The 23,786-nt window shown below is 56.8% G+C and overlaps 2 protein-coding genes across 4 annotated transcripts in view; one reads left to right on the top strand and one right to left on the bottom strand.

Moving 5' to 3' along the window:
* DDX11 (DEAD/H-box helicase 11) overlaps positions 1 to 5,909 on the top strand; it is a 34,430-nt gene extending 28,521 nt beyond the window's left edge. For both annotated transcript variants that reach the window (XM_055568408.1, XM_055568398.1), the window contains 9 exons: positions 2,187 to 2,259; positions 2,544 to 2,647; positions 3,264 to 3,413; positions 3,674 to 3,742; positions 3,821 to 3,921; positions 4,247 to 4,331; positions 4,560 to 4,638; positions 4,782 to 4,936; positions 5,019 to 5,909. In XM_055568408.1, coding sequence (XP_055424383.1) covers positions 2,187 to 2,259; positions 2,544 to 2,647; positions 3,264 to 3,413; positions 3,674 to 3,742; positions 3,821 to 3,921; positions 4,247 to 4,331; positions 4,560 to 4,638; positions 4,782 to 4,936; positions 5,019 to 5,048 — 846 coding nt within the window. In that variant the 3' untranslated portion in view covers positions 5,049 to 5,909. The remainder of the gene's footprint in view (positions 1 to 2,186; positions 2,260 to 2,543; positions 2,648 to 3,263; positions 3,414 to 3,673; positions 3,743 to 3,820; positions 3,922 to 4,246; positions 4,332 to 4,559; positions 4,639 to 4,781; positions 4,937 to 5,018) is intronic.
* Positions 223 to 21,428, bottom strand: WASHC1 (WASH complex subunit 1). 2 transcript variants are annotated; one of them, XM_055568431.1, is made up of 11 exons: positions 21,217 to 21,428; positions 18,211 to 18,364; positions 9,226 to 9,337; positions 8,872 to 9,018; positions 8,599 to 8,735; positions 8,263 to 8,398; positions 7,904 to 8,105; positions 7,648 to 7,812; positions 7,094 to 7,252; positions 6,451 to 6,519; positions 223 to 934 (listed from the first exon to the last, which is right to left on the bottom strand). In XM_055568431.1, the coding sequence occupies exons 2-11, from the start codon at positions 18,357 to 18,359 to the stop codon at positions 918 to 920; spliced, it is 1,293 nt and encodes a 430-aa protein (XP_055424406.1). In that variant the 5' UTR covers positions 18,360 to 18,364; positions 21,217 to 21,428; the 3' UTR covers positions 223 to 917. The 2 variants fall into 2 exon arrangements, with proteins under 2 accessions (XP_055424406.1, XP_055424396.1); XM_055568421.1 differs by lacking the exon at positions 223 to 934 and adding an exon at positions 5,913 to 6,339.
* Positions 21,429 to 23,786: the final 2,358 nt, after the last annotated feature.

Below are 23,786 nucleotides of genomic sequence, written 5' to 3'. Positions count from 1 at the left end.
GGGGTGGGTGTGCAGCTTGAGCTGGCCAAGCAGCATCCACCAGGTGGCATTGCTATTCTGTCTCTAGGCCAGTGTCTGGGGTCAGGCAGACTGGATGTTTCTGCAGCCTCTTCTCCAGAGAAAGCCATCCTGGAGCTTCAGACCCAGAATGCAGTGGCCTTCGTTTGTTGTACCCACTCTATATACAACTCTCTTTCTCTCTCTTTTATACACTTAAGTTTTAATATACACATTTTAGGGGAGTCTAATAGGAAATCAATAGTAGATCGTAATTCCACCAGGAAAAGACTGCTTTTGGTGTACATCATTACTACAGAATTTGAATATGTAATTGTTACAGATATACAGACACATTTTGAAAACAAAAATGGTGTCTCCACACACTGCTATTGTCATTTGCTTTTTTCACTCAGCAGCAAACATCTTAAACGTTTTTCTTTGTCAGCAAATTGGCATTTATCCTGCCCAACTCTGGCTGCGCTTTATTCCGTTACGTGACTATGTTATATATGACCGCTCTTCAGTGGACAGACTTAGGACTTAGTTTTCAGAAGTTGCGAATCCACAGTGATGTTTCTGTATCAAAGCCAGTCATTTTACTTGACTTTACACAATGCCTGTTAAGCTGCAGTTTGGTTTTTTACAGCACATTATCATCATTCTTTGCTCTGTCCCACAAGGTACTTAGAACAGTTGTAAAATTATACCAACACTCGAACAAACTGTGGCTTGAATTCGTTTACCTGCGTTTATTCTTTGCCCTTGAAGCGCCCCACCAAGGCAGTGTGGTCACTAGGCGTGGAAAGCCACTTGGGAGCCAGCTCTGCTCTGTGCAGTTGTGCTTTGAGTTTGACAGGTAGCCAGGCTTTCTTGGTTTGTTTTCGGTTTCACAGTTTGCCTTTTTACTTTCTTGTGTTCTAAGAGATGTCCGCATCTGCATGGTTCAGAAGTCAGAGCTGTAACAACACATACTCAGTCTCACTACTGTTCCTCTCCAAACTTCTGTTCCCTGTTCCCACAAGTAATCCTTTAGCTTCTGATCTGTCTCCCCAGTGTTTCATTGTGTGTGTGTGTGGTGTGTGTGGGTATCACTCCTCAGCCTTTTGACCAAGATGAATTATATTATGGGGCCTTCCCTGGTGGTTCACTGGTAAAGAGCCTGCCTGCCAATGCAGGAGATGGAAGAGACGCAGGTTCGATCCCTGGGTCGGGAAGACCCCCTGCGGGGGGAGGGCATGGCAACCCACTCCAGTATTCTTGCCTGGAGAATCCAATGGACAGAGGAGCCTGGCGGGCTATAGTCCATAGTGTCACAGAGTTGGGCATGACTGAGCAGCTTAGCATGGCACAACTATATATATATATTTTTTTTTGTAAAAATGAGCAGATATTTTCCCCTGTGCTTTCTTACTTGCATCAGAGGTAGCACATGCAGCCCGACTTCCCTGGCATGCCCACCCTCGTGCACGGGCTGGTCTGTGTCCTTCCCAGGGCTGCACATCCTCTGCTGGGTGGAGGCAGGGTCGCTCCTTCAGCCAGACTCTCTCTTGAAGTACAGATTACAAACAACCTCACGGGAATAATCCCCGTGCATATGTTTGGTTTGTGGAGCTGTGCTTCAGGGGAGATGCCCAGATACGGGATTATGGGTTAAAAAGTAAAAATTGTCTGATTTGTTAAGTGCTGTCAAAGTCCCCTTCCCAGTTGTTGTTCTGCTCTGTATCCCACCAGCAGCCTAAAAGAATACCTGTTTCTCCAGAGAGTACTCAAATTTGGGAAATTTTGCCAGTTTGATAGGTGAAAAAACCTGGACCTCTTTAAAAAATACAAATGTGTATGTCTTCTCACTACAGATTCTTACTCAGTAGTTTGGGCTGGGCTTGACTATGTGTGTGTGTGTGTGTGTATATATATATATTTTTTTTTTTTTTTTTTTTTTTTTTCCAAATAGTGATTCTGTTGTACAGCCAGGGCTCAGACCCACTCTGCCAGGTTGCTGAATTTCCCCCGTTGTTCCCTCAGGTGGTTGGAATGAGGCCGCCAACACCGGCTATCGTTGGTTTTGTCTTTTCTTTCAGCGAATCTGTACCGGGCTTTCCCTTGACCTCTCCCTCCTGTTCTTACGCGCTTGCCCCCTCCCGGCCCAGCCCTCTGGGAGGTGACGGTGTTGGCCTTGTGGTCTGCAGGTGTCCGACTTCCGGGAGCAGCTGCTGGCCAGTGCCGGGGTGGAAGCGGAGCGAGTGGTGGAGTTCTCCTGTGGTGAGGACCCAGGCCCGGGGCGGTGGCAGGGGGGCCCTCGTCACAGTCCAGCCGTGTGTTGTGATCAGCCAGGGGCTAAAGCCATGGCGGTAGGGCTGGGGGTAGGGGAGAGCTTCTGGCCCTGAGTCCCTCTGTCTGCATGTGGAGGCCTGGGCGTCCCAAGTTGGTTCTCTGTGGGAGTGGGGCAGAGGGCGGGTGCTGTAAGTTGCTGGTCTGGGTCTGGGAGACAGGGCTGGGGGTGGGGGGCGTTCTCCATGGACTTAGCCTCACTGGGTCTCGCCCAGGTCACGTGATCCCTCCAGATCACATCCTGCCCCTCATCATCTGCAGCGGGCCCTCCAACCAGATGCTGGACTTCACATATCAGAAGAGGGGGCTGCCTCAGATGGTCAGTCCAGCCAGCGTGCCTGCCGGTGGCCTTCGTGGGGCTGGAAGATGGATTTAGGGCTGGGCACTCTGGCCAGTCCCGGGTATTCAGGCTCCGGGTCTCCCATCTCAGCTGGCACAGGCTGAGCTGTGTCTGTGTGGACGGACGTCCACCAGGGAGGGACTGAGCCGCCCCATCCTCACCCTTTAGCAGAGTGTACGAGCAAGCTGCTCACTACCTCCGTTCTCTTGCCATGTGGCTCTGTGGGTGCCGCCTGGGCAGACATGGGGGTCCTGGGCACAGCTCTAGTGGCTCACTTGGGCGGGTGTGGGGGTGCCGGGCACAGCTCTAGGGGCCTGGCTGCGCAGGGATGAGGGTGCTGGGCACAGCTCTAGGGTCCTGGCTGGGCAGGGATGGGGGTGCTGGGCACAGCTCTAGGGGCCCGTCTGCAGTTTTCTGTGCCCGATTTGTCACAGAAGCATCAGCTGGGCCTGTGGTAGGGAGGGTGGCACAGGACCCACTGAGGTGGTGCCGCCTGGCCGCACCCCATAGCCAATCGCAGCCACCCTGGCCTTGGTCTGTGGGTTTGAGCCTTCTGGGAGGGGCTGCAGGATTGGCTCTCGTCTTCCCTCCCTAGATGGACGAGACGGGCCGCATTCTCTGTAACCTGTGCAATGTGGTGCCAGGAGGGGTGGTCTGCTTCTTCCCCTCCTATGAGTACCAACACCAGGTCTGCGCCCACTGGGAGAAGAGCGGCCTGCTGGCCCGCCTGACCATCAGGAAAAAGGTGAGTGATCGGCACTCAGCTGGACTTAGCACCTGAGAGGATGGTGGCACCCAGAGTTCCTCCCGGGGTTTCTCGTGTGCGGGGGCTTCCCCTGGTGTCTCATGCTTACTTCCAGTCCTGATACCAGGCCATGGGGGGGGTCCCTTTAGGACCCCGGCTCTGTGGGCTTTTCCAGTCCCCACAAAACTTTAAGGCTAAGAGTGACCCAACACCCAGGCAATCTGTGACCCTTTTCTGGGAGGTGTTCTGTTTACCTTCAGATATTTCAGGAGCCCAGGAAAGCACACAGGGTGGAGCAGGTGCTGCTGGAGTACTCCAGGTGCATCAAGGTGAGGCTGCGGGTCCCCAGGGCCCTGAAAGGGGCGCCCACAGTCGGGCGCTGCAGCTCTGGGCTGGTGTTCCCGCAGCACTGCGGCCAGGCCCGGGGCACGGAGACGGGTGCCCTGCTGCTCTCCGTGGTTGGGGGGAAGATGAGTGAAGGTATCAACTTCTCTGATGACCTCGGGCGGTAAGCAGTGGCTTCTCACCCCTCGGGCTCTGACTTTGCACCTGGGCTGACGTCTCAGGTCCACAACTGCGAGGGGCCTGGACTCACCAACTCTGGATTGGGCCCTTTGGGGCCAGCTGGAAAACCAGGTTGCCCTCAGTGGATCAGGACTCAGTTCCCTGGTCTAGACTGGATGTCTGGGCTGATGAGAGAACTTGCTCCAGGTGGCAGGGATGAGGGGAAGGAGAGGCCGAAGGAAGCTGGTGATGGTGGGTGAGGATGGGCCCCTCGTCCTGGGCTTTGGGAACCGCCCACATGCCCCAGCTCATGTGTGCCTCCGCCCTAGGTGTGTGGTCATGGTGGGCATGCCCTACCCCAACATCATGTCTCCAGAGCTGCAGGAGAAGATGGCTTACCTGGACCAGACACTTGTGAGTACCCCCGTGCCTCCCACGGCCGCAACTACCCCTCAACATGTGTGCCTGTTTGCCCCAGAGGGATGGACGTGCTTCCATACTCCTGGATGTCTTCTTGCCTGTTGTATCGGCTGCTGGTGCCCGTGAGGCCCACTGGTCTCGCCCCAGAGCCTCTGTCAGTCACGAAGAACCCCTCGCGGGAGGCAGGCGTCAACCCTGATGGGTCCTCTCTGCCCTTCGCAGCCCAGAGCCCCAGGCCAGGCCCGCCCCGGGAAGGTGCTGGTGGAGAACCTGTGCATGAAGGCTGTCAACCAGTCCATAGGTGAGCCTGGGGCGGTGCTGCTGGCGGGAGGGGTGGCTGCGGGCTGAGGTGACAGGAAGGAGCAGTTTCACCTGCGTCTCTCCGGCCTGAGCACTGAGCAGGGGGAGGGGCACAGAAGGAAGACCCGTCCCTGCTCTGTCCAGGCAGGGCCATCAGGCACCAGAAGGACTTCGCCAGCATAGTGCTCCTGGACCAGCGGTACGCCTCCCCAGCCGTCCAGGCCAAGCTGCCGGCCTGGATCCGGGACCGCGTGGAGGTCAAAGCCACCTTTGGCCCTGCCTTTGCTGCCCTGCGGAAGGTCAGTCCTGCCCTTCTCCTGTCTCTCTGAAACTCTCCCACCCCTGCCCCAGTCTGGTGTCATGGTCTTTCCCTCTCTGCAGTTCCATCGAGAGAAAGCTGGCCTTTCCTGACTGGTGGTCACACCGCTGCCTGGTCGCCAGGCCCTCCCTTTACCTGCCCATGGGCAACTTCATCATGAGCTTGGTCTGCAGGGATCCTGCCTGAGAAGGGAGTGCCGTGGGAGCCCCTTTGGGACTCAGTGGGCTGCCAGGATGCAGGAATAGGTGGACCAGCCAGCAGGAGACAACGAGGCTGACCCCAAAGAAACAGTGACCCCACCATTCCTGGGCTCACCCCCGGGCAGCTGCCCTGCCTGGATGGAGTCTGTTTTCTGCTCATGGGCCCGCTGATTCCTGGCCAGTCTGTGAGCGGCTGTGGAGGCTGCAGCCGCCCTGCCCTGGCCTGTTTCGCAGAATCCACATTCTCAGAGGTGAGATGGCTCTTCCAGCCTCTCCCTTTCTCACTGAAATAGCTGTTCAGACCTTTCACCCTCGGAAACTCAGAATGTTATCCATCCCCACCTCCTGGTGTCGGCAGGGCCATTCTGCCCCAGCTTCCGGTCCCCTCAACCACCTTTTCTCTAAGTCCTTAAGAACTGCTCCCCAGCCTCCCAGCTTCACTTCCTCCCACACTGCTGGCCCTCACCTGCCCCTGGCCCTGCCAGCAGGATCATCCTCCTGGCCTGGCTCCAGGGCCTCCCGCTCAGCCACGGAGCAGACGCCAAGACACCGCCTCCCCTGACATCAGCGATTATGCCGAGGGCCATTAGGCTCTCAGCATGGCTATTTTTAGAGGCCCCGTGTCCATCACGGAGACACTTGCCTGTGTGGAAACAGCCCTCCCTCCATGCAACCCCCCCGCCCCCTAAGCCCCAGCTCCGAGGGGCGTCTGCACAGCCAGGGCCCCTTAACTAAAACTGCACTGCTGGCTTAGGCTCGCGTCTTGCATCGCTTCTTTATTGATTCACGTACTGTTACCGCAGTCTCTAGGGAAGAGGGCACACGCTGGTGAAGGGGGCTGGAGCAAAGGCAGAGGTCGCCCCCCGCCACCATGCCGCCCCCTCTCCCCAGTTTGGCCTCTGAAAGCAACCTCCTTGCTCCTTGAAGATCCCAGCAAGAGAGCTGGAGAGTCGTCCATGACCCTGTCCCCCCAAGGAGCCGGCTCAGCTGTTATGCACGGGGCTGTGGTGCAGTCAGGGACTTGGGGGAGGATAAGCCCAGCCCTAGGACTCCCAGTCATCCTCATCTTCCTCGCCCAGGGGCTGTTGTGGGGGAGGCAGGGGCGGGATGGAGTCTGACATCCGGGCGAAGGCTCCCCCTGGCCCCTCGCTGGCCCCGGACCCAGGTCCTTTCCCGGAGATACCTGGGAGGGCAGATGCTGGAGTGAGGAGCGGGTCTGGGGCACCAGGCCACCCAGGCCCTAGAGACCTGAAAACCGTGAGGAAGGAGGCGGCACCGGGGTCCTGCTTCCTACCTTTGCGCCTCATGGCCAGCTTGTTGAAAAGGTCCGACATCAGGTCCCCGCCCTGGCTGGTGGCTCTCACTGCAGTGGGAAAGCATGGGGACAAGGTGAAGGCACCCGGGGTGGGCTCAGTCCAGCCCATGTGACACCCCGGGGCTCAATCCTGGGGTCCTCTGCACTGTCAAAACCCTGGCCCCTCCACAACCACCAGGTTACCACAGCTCCTGGAGCACTGGTCAGTGTTACTAGGAAAGCAGGTGACCACTGAGTAACGGAGTCGCCACCGCTCTGAGTCGGGCACAGGGAGCAGCACTGGACAGAGGAGCCTGCCCGGGGTCCCCGTCCGGTGCTCAGAAGCACAGCTGGGATGACTCAGGGCTGGGATCCCAGAGCACGGATGCTTTGGGCCCAGATGTGGCATCTGTCAGCACTGGATGCACAGCTGACGTAGCCTGGAGCCTCAAGGGGCCTCGAGAAATGGGACACAACCAGGTCCCCGTCTCTAAAAATATCCCTAGTCCCTGTTTCCTTGGACAATTGGCCAAGTCTAAGCAGGCTCCACCACCGGGCAGGAGGGGCCCGCACACGCCGGGGCAGCCTGCACAGCTCCTGGAGACATGGGCAGAGCGCCCTCCTGCAGCGGGTCCAGACTCACCTTGCTCCTGCTCCTTCTGCTTCTTCTTCTCCAGCTTGCGCTCCTTGACACTGCGGAGCTTGGCCTTGCCGATGCCCCCGGCCTGGCGGATGGACTCTAGCAGAGTGGCCCGGCCACTGGAGGGGTCAACCACTTCCTTGGGCGCTCCTTGGACCGGGGCTGGAGGGTGGAAAGTGCGAGGAAGAAAGGCTGCTGGGGTGGAGCCAGGCTGTGGGCCAGCACCACCCAGGGTGGGTGCCGAGGTAGCCTGGGAGACACACCACTGAAGGGCCACACAGGGACTCTCGCTGTATTTTCCATGGTTACTAGCAGCCGTGTCACTGGTTCAAGGGGAATGGGGGTCCAGGCTCCCTCTACCCCGAAGGTTAGAATTTCAGGGCCCCACAGATACCATTCGGAACCACTACTTTATGAACTTGGGAAAATGTGATTTTGAAATCAGAACTATTCTGAAAATCTAGGATTGATGACCACTTAAGCTACAGAAACCCCTCCAGGGACCCAGAAGTTGGAGGCGCCCCTCCCCCACCCACACGCCCCAGGACTGCCCCTACCTGAAGGGGATGCACCCCCGCTGTCGTCCCCCCTGGCGGGCTGTCCTGGCGGGGCCTGTGGCGGGGGCGGAGGTGGGGGGACACTGATCAGCACGGCTGGAGCTGGGGGAGGCGGTGGAGGTGGCGGGGGCGGTGGGCGTGCCGTCAGCACCCCATCCTCGAGGTCTGGGACAGAAATCGAGTGTCAGGTACCTTAGGAGGCAAGAGGCTGAGCAGGGCAGTGCCCACCCCAGTCCGTCCCCAGCTCTCGGCCCACCTGGCTTGAAGGGCTGGGTCACCTCTGTGTGGAAGGTGGGCAGCTCGGGAATGGCGCCAGGGGCAGAGGGGGCGATGCCAGGGCCCAGATCAGCGCTGTACATGAGGTCGTCAGCCACGCCTGGCAGGTCAGGCAGGTAGGACGGTACGTCGATGTCCGGCACCTGGCCCAGGTCGGGCACGTAGAAGTAGTTCTCCGGGACCTGTGGGTTGGGAGGGTGAGGGGGGCCAGGGAACGGGTCTTGGAGTTTCCCAGGCCCCCAAGCACAGCTGGGCGGGTAGGGGGCTTATCAGACCCCTGGTCCAGACAACACTGGGGGGGCCACACCTCTCCCACCCCCAGGCATCGTCTCCATCCACCTGCCGCTCCAGCTGCTCTCTCCTGCTGATGGACAAAGGGGCATCGAACAGCTTCTCCTCTGTCTCGGCCCCCAGCATCACGTGGGTCTTTGTGACGGCACCGGCCAGGGGGTCCAGGAAGACATACTTCTTGTACCTGGAGAAGGTGGAGGGCAGGGGATGCAGCACCTGTGCTCGGCCCTCGGGCTGGACCACCCTTCTCACATCGTTAGGGCCACAGCTCAAGTTAGGATTATGGCCACCCAGGCCTTACCTGGTTCCTGGGCCATAGACCTCTGCTGCACCCGAGCCTGGAGACCCCCTGGTCCACCCCCCCCCCCCCCCGCCCCCACTCACAGGTTCTCGGTGGTGTTGAAGAGCAGCAGGGAGCTGACAGAGCTGATGTTGCTGGGGAGCCCGCCCAGCCCTTCCTCAGCCTCGTCTTCAGGCTCCAGCTTGGTGTTCACACACACGGGGAAGAATTTCAGCTTCTCCTGGGGTGTGGGGAGATGGGAATTGACTGAGGGAGGCGGGTTTCGGCTCCAGGCCAAAGTGCTCCCCCCACTCCCCCAGCAGTCAGAATCCTCTGGGGCCTCGGTTCCCCCCAGGGTACAGGGCACCCCCACAGACCTGCAGGGCCCGCTCGTCCAGGGGGCGGTGCTTGCTCTGGATCCTGTGGCGGGGACGCCTCTGCAGGCCGGGGTCCTGGGCCCCCGTGAAGATGGAGCCATACTCCTGCAGGCGCTCAGGGGCAGGGTACTTGGCGCTAGAGAACACCTGTGGACACAGGGCGTCTGGTCACTCCTGCTGGGGCCTGAGAAGCTCCAGCCATCCTGGGTTTGGGGTGGAGGGATTGTGGGCAGGAGGAAACCTGAGGGGTAGTGGAAGCAGGGACCCGGCAGCTTCGGAGGCATGGGGAGAGGGGAAAGAAGAGGACTTTTGGGACCACCAACCAGCCAGAGAACAGAGCTACACGCTTGCTACCTTGATGGCTTTCTTGCTGCCCTTGATCTTCTCGATCTTGGCCTGGGCCAAGGACACCCTCTCCCCGATGGCCTGCAGCTGACTCCGGCTGAGCTCTACTCGCTGGGAGATCCTGCCACCAAAAAAAAAGGCAAAACAAAAACTAATAACCAGGGCTGGAGGCTCCTCCCCAAGCCCCTGCAGCCTCTGGCCCCGCTTCTGTTTCCAACAGCAAACAGGTGAACGGGGACTCGGGTAAGGGCTTGTGCCTGAATTTTTTGTTTTGGCCACGCCCCACAACATGCAGGATCTTAGTACCTGACCAGGGATTGAACCCATGCCCCTGCAGTGCAAACACAGTCTTAACCCCTGGACCGCTAGGGAAGCCCTCAGGTAAGGGCTCTTAAAACAGCAATATCCTGCTTGTCAGGGCTGATCCTGGAACTGCCCAAGTGACCTCGATCAGGACCATCCAACCTGAACGGTCTGGGAAGAGACTATATTCCGTTCCCTGGAGCTCTGGGCAGGGACAGGCAATCACCCTGGCACCAAGCTGGCACCTGTACGTGCCACCTGAAAGGATATAGTGCCCACCCACCAGGGCTTTCATTCTCAGGCCCAGGTGAGCAGAGACAGAATCTTCATGACTGACATGGAGGAAATTAGAGCTTAGCGAGGCTGAGCAACAGGCCAGACTGGTCCTGATTCCAGTCCCAGAGCTGTCCATAAGGAACTGCCTGACTCAGGGCAGGAGGCTCTGGGTAAACCCTAGTCCCCATTGAGGTTCTCACAGCTGTGGGTGGGCTGCCAAAGGGCTGCCCCTCCCCTTCCCATGATTAGCGGGCTCCAGCAACAGGGTACCCTGTTAGTTCCTGAATATGCCCAACGCTGCCTTGTCATATGGCCCAGCCATCTCCCCACACGGCTGGTCCTTCACTCCACTCAGCCCCTGGCCAAAGCCTCCCGGAGACAGAGTTTAAAACTCACTGTCACTTTCCAACCCCTAGCAGGCTCTATTGTTACACACTGCCACCTGTCACCATCACAGAGACATCATTTTGCCAACAAAGGTCTGCAGAGTCAAAGCTATGGTTTTTCTGGTAGTCATGCAGGGATGTGAGAGCTGGACCATAAAGGCTGAGCACCAAAGAATTAATGCTTTCCAACTGTGGTGCTGGAGAAGACCTTTGAGAGTCCCTTGGACTGCAAGGAGATCAAACCAGTCAATCCTAAAAGAAGTCAATGTTGCACTGATGCGAAGAGCCAACGCACTGGAAAAGACCCTGTTGCTGGGAAAGACTGAGGGCAAGGGGAGAAGGGGGTGACAGAGGATGAGATGGCTGGATGGCATCAGTGACTCCATGGATGTGAGTTTGCGCAAACTCAGGGAGGTAGTGAAGGACAGGGAAGCCTGGCATACTGCAGTTCATGAGGTCTCAAAGAGTTGGACATGACTTAGCAACTGAACAAGAACCACCTGTCGCCATGTGTCTCCTGCCTGGGGGCTCCTGCACTTGGGGCTCTGTTCTCTGCTGTGTTCCCAGTACGTGGCACTGTGCTGGGCACCTGAAGGGCTCCTCTGCGGTCACTGAATGGCCAACACCACATGCCCCAAGGTAAATGCACACGCACCTCACTTTCACTATTCAGCAGCACAAGGTTCTTCTCACTTCCCAGGAGCCCCAGCCCACCCCACCAGGGTGCCCTCTGCCCAAGAGCCCCCCTACCTCCAGGAACACCAGCCCCTGACCACGGCCACAGTTCGTGGATGGCAGAAGGGCCTGCGGTCTCTAGTCAGAGACCACATGGCGAGGGAACTCAAGGACTTTTTTACCAGCCCTCATCAGCCAGTTTCACAAGCCCAGGGTCTCCACCCCGATGAAGTCTCCTTGATTACTCCTGTGGCCGCTCGTGTGCAGGGGCTTGGGGACGCAGAAGATGGGCTCCAAGCAGGTACCCAAACCAGCTTAGTTTTCCTCGACAGGCTGGTCTGAGTGGGGCAGCAACGCATACCAGAACAAAAGGCACAGCTTCCTTCCAGGAGATATGGAACCAGTGACCTGTCTGGGCCCACTTTCTGGCAGGGAGGACGGGTTCTCTACTTGCACACAGGCCATCTCCTCTAGTTCCCAGCTCAGCCCCATGCTGCTGGGGGATGAAGCAACCTCACGGTTAACATAATGGCGGCATAGAGGGTGGACGTCAGAACTGGACACAGACAGAGCCTGCTCTCTGTCTGATTTCTCAAAGTTGCAGACATCAAGCTTAACAGTGAGCCCTGGCAAATTTCTGGAATGGATTATTAAATACAGGGTCCTGAGAAATCTGAATGGAAGAGGTGGATCCCCAGGGCCAGCACTGTTCTAAATTTACAGCGTTTTCTGGCAGGGTTATTAGCCCGGTGTATGAGGGGAAAAACCTTACACACAGTGCAGCCTGAGTCAGCAAGGACGCTGATGGCTCCTCACAAAGTCCTGTGGACGAGATGGAGCTGGGGGCTGGAGAAGAGCACACGTAGGAAAAATCAGAGCGAGCCAGAGAACAGCAGCACCCGGAAGGCACCATGGGCTGATTTCAGTCGTGAACAAAGGTCTCTGGCAGGGCCCTGCACAGCTCACCCAGTGCTTGATGAGGAAGCTGGGGTATCCAGTGAGAAGGCCCCCAAACGGTCTGCACGGCGGAATCAAGACCCACGTGAGCTGAAAGGCCAGGAAAGGTGACACTGATACAGAAGAACTTGAAGCTCAGCACGCAGGCTTAAAAAGCAAGTGCACACACACAGGGGACAGAGGTCGAGCAGGAGCTCAGGTGGAGGAGGACCTGACGACTTTGGTCACCTAGGCGCTAATGGCAACCTGGACTAAGGAAGTGAGTCCGTGGAGCACACAGCACCATGTTCCTTTCCCACCTTCTTTCAACAAACGGGATGTCCACTCTCTTGGAGGCATGGCAGAGGAAGCAGAGCCCTGGACTCATGCGCTCATCTCCTGGACATCCCACTCACCCACAGCCGTGTCCCCTTCAAACCAGGTCCACACCTTAAGAGGACCCTGAATTCCCTTCCAGGCTACAGGCTCTGCCTGAGTCACGGTTGCATCACTAGCACCTGGGACAGCACCTGACATGGAACACAGCAGCTAGGTAAGACGTGACGAGGTAACGAACGTCCAGAGGAGGGTGAGGAGCAAGGTGAGGAGTGAGAAGCTCACATCATACAAGGTAAGTGAAGGACATTCGGTCCAAAGATGAGATGACTTTGAGAATGTAACTCCCTTCCGATACCAGAAGACCGCCAGCCCTGTCAGGTGGGAAGGCAACTGTCAATGCAGAGAGTGGGTGCATCAGAGTCTGTGGGGGCGGGGGGAGCAGTGTGTGTGACACGGATGCAGACCTCAGTGCTGCAGAGGAGAACGTCCTCGTAAACCACCGTCTGGCCTGGGAAGCCATCAGACTCCAGCCGGATGCCCACTGTCAGGGTGCTCCGGGCTGGATTCCTGTGAGGGACAGGACGGAAGATGAAATTCCCAGAGTTCTATTCTTATCTAAGTAATGTCCTGCTTGTTGACAAAGGCCTCAGGCAGCCCAATCTCAGACCAAGGGTGAGAGAAGAGGTTTCAGCTGGCGGGTCATCTCTCCTGACTGGCAGGGACAGGCTGGAAGGCAGTGTTGGGAAGGAAGGCCTGCGGGGGCAGGTGGGGTGGGGCCCGAGAGCCAGGACTGATCAGCAACATCCACTGTGAACAGGACGGTGCCAAGAGGGTGGCTTGTCTGTTCCTCATCTAGACCCCACGGCTCAGCTTCCAGGCTCATCCCTGCAGCTGCGTCCGCAGTGTCACCAGGACCCCAGCAGGGAGGGGCAGGCTCAGTGGGTCTGCTCAGAGCCTGGGGCAGAGAGAAATCAGGCAGCACACGCCTGTTTCCAAGGAGACAGACAACTGCCATGTCCCCAAGCCCTGGGGACAGGAGCAGTATGGCCGTGGGCAGGTCACTTAACTGGTCCATGTCCCACCTTCTTCAGATGAGAAGCAAAGCTGGTAACTTCTACGTCGGAGAGCTGCCATAAAGGTCAAAGTCAGTGATATGTGTCTCATGACCCAGACAAGCCAACAAGTCCCCAGAACACGGTCAACACCTGCCTGGACCACCCACAGACTAGGTGGGGTGAGGGGCCCCAGGCAGTGCTGAGTAGACCCGGAGAAGAACATTCCAGACTCCAGACAAGGACACGGCACACTGCAAGGGAGCACCGTGGAGGGCAGAGAGTTCCTCTGCCGGGGCCTGGGGCGTGAGGCGATCAAGGTCAACGAGGCCCCCAGGGGGCCAGGACAGCGCCTGGGCTGCCTGTCCCATCACCTCCGAAGCTGAAGCTGATCCCCACAACCCTCTGTGGAGATCGCCTATGGAGCCAGGCAGGCCCAGGGCTCCCTTGGGGCTGCTGCTGCTCCCAGCATCATACCAGTCAGCTGGTGGTGGTGGGCGGGGGAAGACCCCCAGCCCTAACTGCCGCTTCCCTCCCCTCCCCAGCACCCTGCCATCAGCCCTCTGAGCAGCTCTTGCTTTCCCCTGGATCTTCTCCACTAGCTGGGGTAATTAAGAGCGATCTGCTAATTATGCAGGCAGCTGATTGAGGCCTCCTAACCCTAGGAGGCACCAGGTGCCAATTAGGGGGAGGAGGGGGGCATGGAGGAAGGGGAGAGGATGGAGGAAGTGAGGAGGAAGAGAGGGGAGGGGAGGTGGGGGGGGGTGGAGAAAAGACAAGGGAAAAGCTCTGCAGAGGGCAAGTGGTCAGGCTGGGGCCGCTGGAAGGGCCGTCTCTAAATCCGCCGTTCACACAGTCCACTGCACTCCTCCAGCAGCCCCTCTGCATGTCATCTAAGTCATGTGGAGCAGGTGACGTCTCTGGGTAGCTATTTTGGGGCTGGCATCTCCCAGGTGACGAGGGGCAGGTGAGGGCGGGAGGTCTGCTAGGCAGAAGAGGCCGGGGAGGGGCTGTGAGGAGCGGTCCAGGCGCCTGCAAGGTCCTTGTCATTCTCTCCAGCTCTGTAGACTTGGCTGCGGCAGAGCAGAGCTCGGAATGCTAATACCCTATGAGCTCACCTGCCTGCAGAGCTGGGCACGGGCTCCAGGGGGGCCAAGGGCTGCGCCTGGGCCTGAACAGAGGGGAGGGGAGGGGAGGGGAGGGGAGGCGAGGGGGCTCTTCTCTGCAAGAGGAGTACGTTCAAGGGGAGCGATTCCAAGCTGGGGTCACATCCCCACTGCAAAAGCCCATGAGGACAGAAGAGCCTCAGGCTCGTAGGTGGCTGGGGGATAGGGGGACAGGGCTCGGCATCCCCACTCCTTGTCATCCCCGACCCCTCCCCCACCTTCGACCTCGTTCCCAATCTGTCACCAAGTCCCATCACCGTTCCCTTTAAAGTGTCTCATCCGCCTGCCCTGCACCACAGCCCCCCTCCTTGGCCCCTGTGCAGCTGCCTGATGACCCCTCTCAGCTCTCTGTCCCATCACTTCCTGCTCAGAACCCATCAAGGCTCCCAAAACCCTGGGCTTAAGCTCAAAGCCCCGTCCAGCTGGGAGAAGCCCTCACAGCCCTGATGTGGCCCAGCTCTCCCCTCACCCACTCCTCCCACCAGGGACTGTCCCAGCATTGTGGAGACATGAGAAGGGCTTGGTGGTGGTGGGCGCAAACACAGAGGCTGACTTTCACTCCACCCTGCAGTGAAGGAGCAGACCGCAGGGACAGTGGCTTCTGGGCTGGGGTGCTCAGGTCCCTGCCGCCCAGGCAGCCTCAAGCCCCTGGCGCCCCTTTCCAGGTCCCATGCAGACTGCATTCCCTATCCCTCAGCAGAACTTGCCCCATGTGGCCCCCCTTCAGGAGGCCTTCCCTGACTCGGGAGCAGGCGGTCATGTTCCTCTCACCATCTGCTCCCTCATTTCATCACAGCCAGCCTCCACTGGGGATGCCACTGCTCCCACAGGCCTGGTCCCCACATTTCAGGTTAAACCCTAGGTTCTGGGGATTAGGCATGTGAGCAAGGGCTAGGCCAGCCGCTGTGTTACCCCCATGCTGCCCCAGCCATGGCTCTGGGACTGCCGTGAGGCTGGGGCTTCTGGGGAGGCGCTCTTTCCTGCTGGACCTGAGCTGTGGGCCCACTGGTCCCCTTGCCAGAGCAAGGCCTGTCTGGGAGTGGGGCCAACCCAGAGGCAGCAAGCAGGAGGGGATGAAAGCAAACTGGTCCTCACGACATCACTGAGCCCTGCGGCTCCAAAGCCTGCTCTGCCGACTGGTTACTTTTGCTTCAGTTGGCTTGGGGAATCTAACTGATAAATGTGCTGCCAAGTCTTGCTTCTCTCTCCTCTGGATCCCCAGATGCCCACACAGTGCATGCTACACAGCTCAGAATCAGCTCAGCCGGTGGCTCTCCCCTCTGAAATGATGCAGCCCGAGCACAGGGACCACACGGCCATGCATCATCGGTATCCCTCAGTCCCAAACGCTGGGCGCCTGCTGGGAGAGGGGCAGGGCCACCTGGAAGTCGGCTGTTTAGGGGAGCACCCTGCCAGCCCTGGGCCTCAACGAGCCCACCACCCCTCCATGTGACATGGCCTTCCTGCCCTCTGCTTCTCCCATCCAGGAGCAGAGGAACCTGGAGATGGCTACAGGAAGGGAAAGCACGCTAAGAATCCAGTGCTCCCCTTACAGACAGGCAGGCACGCAGTCACGGTCCTGGTGAGGAAACACAAGCATCTCTGACGGGCTGTTTCATCACGAGATGTGGGGTGACCGGTCTCTGGCACTAGTGGCTTTTAAAGGCCTGTGTCCTCTTGCTTAGGTGACCCCTGGATATATTTAGCACCTAACACTTTCTATAACTACTGACAACAGGTAATGGAGGGCTAGCATAGGCGGCAAATGAGCAGAGATGATGTTACTAGATAACAAGAGGGAACATTTACTAGATGCTTACTATCTTCGGTTCCTTTATACATTTCAATTCATTTCATCTTAACAATGATCCTCTGAGGAAGGCACCATTATCACTGCCATTTTATGGATGGGAACATTGAGGCTTTATAGGGAGGTTAAGAGCAAGCAAATGGGGAAGCCAGACTGGAGCCAGGAAGTCTGCTCCAGAGTCAACCCCCTTAATAAGGCCCCACTCTCAGTTACATTCACATCCTGGAGAGGCCTAGGGCTGCTGCTGCTAAGTCGCTTCAGTCGTGTCCAACCCTGTGCGACCTCAGAGATGGCAGCCCACCAGGCTCCCCTGTCCCTGGGATTCTCCAGGCAAGAACACTGGAGTGGGTTGCCATTTCCTTCTCCAATGCATGAAAGTGAAAAGTCAAAGTGAAGTCGCTCAGTCGTGTCCAACCCTCAGCGACCCCATGGACTGCAGCCTTCCAAGCTCCTCCCTCCATGGGATTTTCCAGGCAAGAGTACTGGAGTGGGGTGCCATCGCCTTCTCCAGGGCCTGGGGCAGCCATGTGCATTAGAGGGCAGCTCAGAGGCATTAGAGTCAAGTGGATCTAACATTGGGACTCTCCGTCTGGAGACAATGGCCCCATTTTCTGCCTCCACTGGGTAAGGCTTCTGGGAAGAGGTGGGGTTCCAGTTGGTGGAGGAGGAGACTGCACGCTGCAGTGGTGGGGGTCCCTGGTCTGGGATACAAGCAGGGGACAGTGGGGGAGACTTGGCCAGGAGAGGGACCTGAGTCAGGCGGTCAAATGCTCCAGCCGGGGAAGCACAGTGTGGGCATCCAGGGAGAAGCGCTAGCCCATCTTAGCTTGCTCATGACCAGAGAAACAGGACCTTACATAGGATAAAACTAGGGAACCTTTGCAGAAAACAGCAAACACCACGCACACACGTTCAACCAACACTGAATGAAAAATCACAAGAGCCTGAGAGCTGAGCTGGATCGGCGCTAGGGGTACAAACAGCCACCACTCCCCACCCGGGACCACTGAGGAACCAAGGCCACCTTGCCAGCCTCACGAAGCCCCTTGCTCCAGCCACGCTGGCTTCCACTCAGGCCCCTCTCCACTTTAGTTCATGCCCTTCCTCCTTTCTTGAAGGTTTTCCCCCCAGCCTACCCACTCACAGTATCTCCCCTCCCACCGGTCCGGCTTTTCCTCACAAATGTCTTCCCTGACCCTGCAAACCAAGTCAGGCCTCTTATCACAGAGATAGGGGTAATTCCAGAGCCTGGAGCTCCAACACCTGGGTGTGACTCCTAGTTCCACCGCTCAGGCAAGTCTCCTGACCCTTTTCCCAGAGTTTCCTCATCGACAAAGTGGAAATAACAGAAGCTCAGACAAAAAGTTGTTGAGGGACTTCTCTGGTGGTCCAGGGGCTAAGACTGCGCTCCCAGTGCAGAGGGTCTGAGTTTGATCCCTGGTCAGAGAACTAGATCCCACAAGCCGCAACTAAGACCCAGCACAGCCAAATAAATAAATACATGTTGAAAAAAAAAACTGTTGGGAGTGTTGAATGAGTGAGCACACTCAGGTCACGGGTGGCACACGGTTAATGCGGTGCAAGTATTAGGTGTTACGAGACAGCAGAGACTGGCTTTACCACAACTGCAACCAACACCCGACTGATCGCTTCGAGTCTGTCTCTGCTGCTGGAGCGGACCCTCCAGCTGGGCAAGGATGCTGCCTTATTAAAGGGCCCAGAGCCTTGCACACAAGAAATGCTGGATAACCAACCATGGGCTGACTGGTGGAACAGGCGAAGGAACAGGGCACCCCAGCAAGGGAAGAGCAGTTGGGAGAGTCATACCACCGCCAGGGCCCGTGGATGCATGGGGAACCCCAGGGCTAAGCGGGATGGTAAACAGTGAGCGCTTACAAGAAAAAGTTCTAAGCAGGGCACCCAGCTTGGCCCCCTGGGCACAGGGAAGCCAGCTGGGTCCCCCTCAGGACCGAGAGTCACCACAGAGGTGCTCCAAGAGGATGCCTTTGGGACTGGAGAGACGACTGCCCGGGCCAGGGAGCAGCACCCACCTGCTGAAGATGTCTCCAGAAACCTTCTGTAGGTACTGCAGGGCATCCGCCACCTGCTGGATGGCCTCCTCTCGCCGCAGGTCTGGCTGAATGAGGGGCACTGCATAGGTCTGACCGGCCAAGGAATGCTGGGTCCCCGTGGGGGTCATGGTGCCTGGGGGACAGAAGGGAGCATCAGGACCCCCCTATACTTGCTCACACCCACCCAACACAGGGCCAGGTGCAGGAGAAGAGCATGCACGCAGCCCCCCATCCCAATGGTCTGCATGGCTTCAGCCTGCGTGGCAGTCGGGGGGCTCCCAGGAGCTGCTGTTCTGTCAATGCTGGTTGAGTGAACAAGGGAAACTGTAAGGACCAGAGATGGACACAAGGCATTCAGAGGGCACTGACTGGCTGCCACAAGGTGGGTGCATGGTACCCGGCTAGGTGCCCCTGCCCTACCTCATCTCACCTCAACCTCCCAAGCCTGGATGAACAATAAAGAGACCGTGGCTGCAGAGTGAAAAAGAGGGATGGACTGCAGGGCAGGGGGGAATTGCCTGTGTCTACTGCCGGGTACTAGCAAATGGCACCGGTTCTGCAAGAGCACAGAAAATATGGACTCTGGGTTCTTCCTCTTCTGGTCCCTGGGACCAGCTCCCGAGAAAGGACAGGCAATGGCGGGAGGCAGGGATGTCCGGCTTCTGCTCTCCCAGATTAGAGCTGCGCGTGGAGTGGGGGGAGGCAAGAGGAAGGACACATGGGAGGTGGACGGGAAGGAAAAACCCTCCTTCGAACTGCAAGAGGAGGGCAGAGTCAGTCTATTTATACTGGCTTTAATTAACTCCACTCCCTGGTGCCACCAAAGCAGCAATCACCGCAGACAGCACTGATGTGATTGGCAAGAGAGGCATAGGGCAGAATATTAAGGCACCAAGCCCCTATAAATAGGCCTAATCACGGCCCCTCGGTAGAAGACCGTGAAGAAGACATTAATCAGCCTGGCACCATGGCCCAGACCTGCTCTCCTAGGTTGCAACAGAAGTGTGGGTGGGGCTGGGTAAGTCAGTCCAGGGTGGGTTTAGGAGGCTTTGTTTGAGCTTCAAGTCCTATGTGACCTTGGGTAAGTTGCTTGCCTTCTCTGAATCTCTGATTCTTTCCACTTCTCATCCCACAGACTGAGAATGGCACTGCCCTCTGAAAAGTGGTTATGCTCAATGCTTCACACCAACATCCTCACCATGCTGGAGCTTACTCCTTCTCGCCCTTTGCTGGCTTCCCCAACTCTACCTTCCACCCAGCTTGTTCTCTCCTACCCTTCTGAGGCCAGCACTTTTCCTGGTCTGAGATGACCAGTCTGCTCTCCAAGCCTTTCTCCAGCGGTGAACACCGCAGCTTCCTACACCTGAGCCTGCCTAGCACCCTCGTCAGGATTCTCGGAGTAACTCCTCACCTCCCCACCTCTCCTCCCACCATCAAGTGACCAAAGTGGAGCCAACTGATCCCAAACCACCCCCACTCCTACCCCTCTTTGCATTTGCAGTGATGCAGCTCTGCTGGGCATCCCAGCTTAGTTCAGTATCTCAATTTTCCCACCTGTAAGACAGAGAGGGAGGAAAAGGCAGAAAGAAGGTACTTTCTGTGCTCATCTTGAGATGCACTTCTCATGGTCAGTCACCCACCTAATGTGTGTCTGTCCACGCACCAGGGGGTGCAACAGGCACAAAGCCCCCTGGCAAGGAAATAGCAAGTCTGTCAAAGAACTCAGAGCCTCAGTACAGGTGTCCAGAGCTTTTACTCATTCTGTCTAACAAGGGCTGATCAACTATCAGGCACTGGTCCTGACCACAACTGAGAAGAATAAGACGCTATGCTAGCTGTGAAGACAGCCTGGAAAACAATTAAACAGTAGGTGTTAATGCTCTAATCCAGGTGTGAACCCAGTGCTAGGGGACAATGAGGAAGGAGCAAGTGGGGTCAGGGAGTCTGGAAAAGCTCTTGGCAGAAGCTGTGTCTCCCTACCAGGCCTGGGAAAGAGGGCAGGGAGAGCACCCCACGGAGAAGGGGCAGCTGAACAAAGGTGTGTAGGGAAGGGCAAGTGGTTTGGGCAGGGAAGATAAAACCATCCTTGGAGGAGGAGCAGAAAAAGACAGTGGCCAGACTGAAAAACACTGATGGCAAGGAGTACGACTTGAGCCTCAGACCTGCCATCCGGTATAGGGGCCACAAGCTACAGGGCTCCTGAACACCTGAAATAAACGATGCTCGTCTGAATGTAGATGGAGTCGAAGTGTAAAATACACACCGAATTTCATACTTCCTACCAAAACGAAGAAAGTATCTCATTAAAAATTTAAATACTGATGACATCGTTGAAAAGACCATACTTTAAACACAGTGGGCTAAGTAAAGTGTATTACTAAGTTAATTTCGCTCTTCCCTTTTAAAGTCACACATGTAACTCGTAGTTTCTTGCACAGTATTTTTTTCCTTGACGGCGGACGCTACCTTTGACTCTACGGCTTAGAGAATCTTCGTAAACACTGTGGATTCTCAAAGGAGAGTGAACATACAGCAAATCGACTCTCACAAATTCTGCTTTTACAATAAATTTGCAAGTGTTGGCATACCGACACCCACACCGGCTGGGGGCAGGAACCCAGGCAGGGTTATAGCGGTGTGGGGTCAACCAGGGGCCGGGAGGGACGGCCACAAAGGGAGGGTTCTGAGAGCCGGGCCAGTGGTGGGCAGGCCCGCGGGGCGGGAGCCGGGCCCTCCTCGCAAACCGGTCGGGGTTCCCCGGGGCCCCAGGTTGCGGAGGGGGAAGCGGCGAGGGCGCGTACGGAGGCCCAGTCCGAACCCAGCGGACTGACGCACGGCCAGTAGGCGTCCGAGGCGGAAGTCACCCGGCCCGGGCCTCCCGGCCGGAGTCCCCTGAAGCCGCTCCCGCCTCCGTCCGTCCCCTCGGCGACCCGCCCCTAACACCCCGTCTCCGTCCCGCCATCCCAGCCAGGCCTGCGCCCTCACCTGCGTTACGCCCGCCGCTTCCGCGACGCGAAGCGCCGGGCCCCCACAGCCGCCCGCTCCGCCTCCTGGGTGATCCCGGCCCGGAGCTCCAGCCCCGCCTCCAGCCGTCAGTTCCGCCGGCTACGCGCCGCGGGTCTGGGCCCCCAGCAGCCGCCCGTCCCCTCAGCACCTCCTTGCCCGGCGGCCAGACGCGACCCCCACGCAGCCCCGCCCCCGTGCCCTCTGCCCCCTCTCCCCGCGCAGCCGCTCCCTTCGCCGCGCGGCCCCGCCCTCCTCGGCCCCGCCCCCGCGCGGCCCCCGCCCCCCGCTCCCGCTCCACCCACTTCTCTGTGATGCACTTGATTGTGTCTTTCTCTGCCCGTGTTTTCAGGGCTTGGCCTCTGCGGGCGGAGCTCCCCCGAGTCCGCCCAGTGCCCGCCCTCCCTTAGATAGTAAATGCCAGACACAGAAGGACCACGCTGTGCGAAGTGTCCCATAGCCGCCAGATCCAAACAGAACCAGAGCTGTGGTTGCGGTGGAAGCGTTATGGTTTAATGGGTTCAGAGCTCCTGACCGTCTGTCCTGGACTACACTTTAGTCAGGCTCCTCTGAATCCTCTTCCCAACTAGGCCTCCACTTGCGTAGCCCAGTTTTAGCAAGAATCCTGTCACTCGATTTAGCCAGAAACCTCCGCCCTCTTATCTGGCCAAATTCCTTCCTCCCTTACCCGCCACCTGCCCCCCATCCCTGTCCCCAGGTGATGTCCCACCCCTCACCTGCCCGCCTGCGGCGAGAATCCTAGCCTAGAATTACCTAGAATTCTCTCTTAAGTAAATTTCCATCCACCCCCATCCCCTACCCTACTGTTTGTCCAGAAGTCCCCACTTGCCTGCTGTTTTGGGTCTCTAATGACCTCTCTTTTCCCCTGTTGCCAAGTCCCGAAAAATCTGCTTTTACACTTCAGTGACTGTGCGGCTCTGGTTTCCTTTCACATGTTGGTTTGGGACGATGACAGAGTTCTGGATATTGCTGATGGTTGCACGACGAGGTGAATGTATGTAATGCCACTGCACTGTACACTGAGAAATGGTTAAAATGGTAAATTTTATGATATGTCTTTGTTTCAACAAGAAAAAAGGCCTAGATGGTTGTTTAAAATACTTAAAAAGTTAAATACATAAAAGCAGCATCAGTGCAAAGATCCTGTAATAGTCCCTCCTGTGGTCTGTTGGCTTGCCTCAGAATTCTTGTCCCCTCTCTTTTAGGGTTGCCAGATGAAAACAGAAGATGCCAAGGTCATTTGAATTTCAGATAAAAAAAAAAGTTTTTTATTTTTATTTTTAATATAAGTATGTCCCAAACTGAGCATGGGGCACACTTACATTAAAAAAATCATTTATTGTTTATTTGAAATTCAGGATTATTAAGTGTTTTGTATTTTTTTTGCTAAATCTGGCACAAATTTCTCTCCACTCTCTTCCGATTACTCTCAGAATTTTGTCCTCCTTCCCTACCCCTCTCTGCATCCTTCCCTGGGAGAGTTAGGATGAAATGTCTTTTTTGATGAATAGACCCCAGTCTTTGCAGGCTGCAGCATACTATTCCCACCAATGATGGGAAAGAGATGGGTTTGCACTTGTATTACAGACCAAATGTGCACCCCTTCCAATACATTAACACCTAACCCCCAAGGTGACAGCATTTGGGCTGGGGCCTTTAGGAGGTAATTAAGGGCAGATAATGTCACGAGTGTGGGGCTCTCATGAGGGGAGACAGCCCTGATGAGAAGAGATACTCTGTCTCTCTGCAACAGTAAGGACACAGACAAAAGGGAAAAGGGCTCTCTCCAGGAATCAAATTAGCCGGTACCTTGATCTTGGACTTTGGAGCCTCCAGAACTGTGAAAAATAAATTTAAGCTGTTTAAGCCACTCTATGGTATTTTGTTTTTGACTAACACAACCTGCAAGCTTGTTTCCCCCTCACTCCACCTGAGCTGAGCTGATTGGCTTAAGGTATCCAGAACACATCAAAGAGGGACTGATGGGGTCTCGGCCGCTGCATTTGTAAACTAGGGTTAAGGGTTGAACACGGGAGAGAAAGGATGTCTAAGTGCTCTGTGATCTGTGAAGTGTGTTCAGACACTAAGGGCTTGGGATGTCTGTCTGTACATAGACATGTGCCCACGTACTCCACACATCAAACCCAGCTGTCTTCTCAAAAAAGTGCTGCAAGACAGCACACCCACCCGGAGCAGCCAGCTCACCCTCCAGACTGCTTACCCTCACTTCATCCAAGTCCTCTACCTCGTCTACCACCCACTGGCTACCCCACACTTCACTTCAAAGTTTTCCTAAGAGCTGGATTGCAAAGACATTTAACCTCAGCCACTTGAGCTGTAGTGATAATGCTGAGGATAAAGAAAAGCTGAGTGTCATCTTAATATGTGGACACTGGGGCCCCACCTGCCGCTGGTAACCCATCATGTAATTCTATTCACACAAAATATCCAGAAAAGTCGATGCAGGTTGGTTGTTTCCAAGAATGAGGGGAAGGGGTAATGTGAAACGGCTTCTTAATGGGTACGTGTGT

The sequence above is a fragment of the Bubalus kerabau genome, chromosome 1 (genome assembly GCF_029407905.1).
Source record: "Bubalus kerabau isolate K-KA32 ecotype Philippines breed swamp buffalo chromosome 1, PCC_UOA_SB_1v2, whole genome shotgun sequence".
In the NCBI taxonomy this organism is placed as follows: Eukaryota; Metazoa; Chordata; class Mammalia; order Artiodactyla; family Bovidae; genus Bubalus; species Bubalus kerabau.
The sequence above is the reverse complement of the archived record's forward strand: the minus strand, read 5'-3'. Positions and strand labels throughout refer to the sequence as shown.

Excerpts from the sequence above, each read along its gene's own strand:
- WASHC1 (XM_055568421.1), bottom strand. The coding sequence starts at position 18,359 with ATGACCCCCACGGGGACCCAGCATTCCTTGGCCGGTCAGACCTATGCA. Across the intron at positions 9,338-18,210 it reads TCTGGAGACATCTTCAGCAG|GATCTCCCAGCGAGTAGAGC; the intron begins GTGGGTGCTGCT and ends TTTTGGTGGCAG. Across the intron at positions 8,399-8,598 it reads TTCAACACCACCGAGAACCT|GTACAAGAAGTATGTCTTCC; the intron begins GTGAGTGGGGGC and ends CACCTTCTCCAG.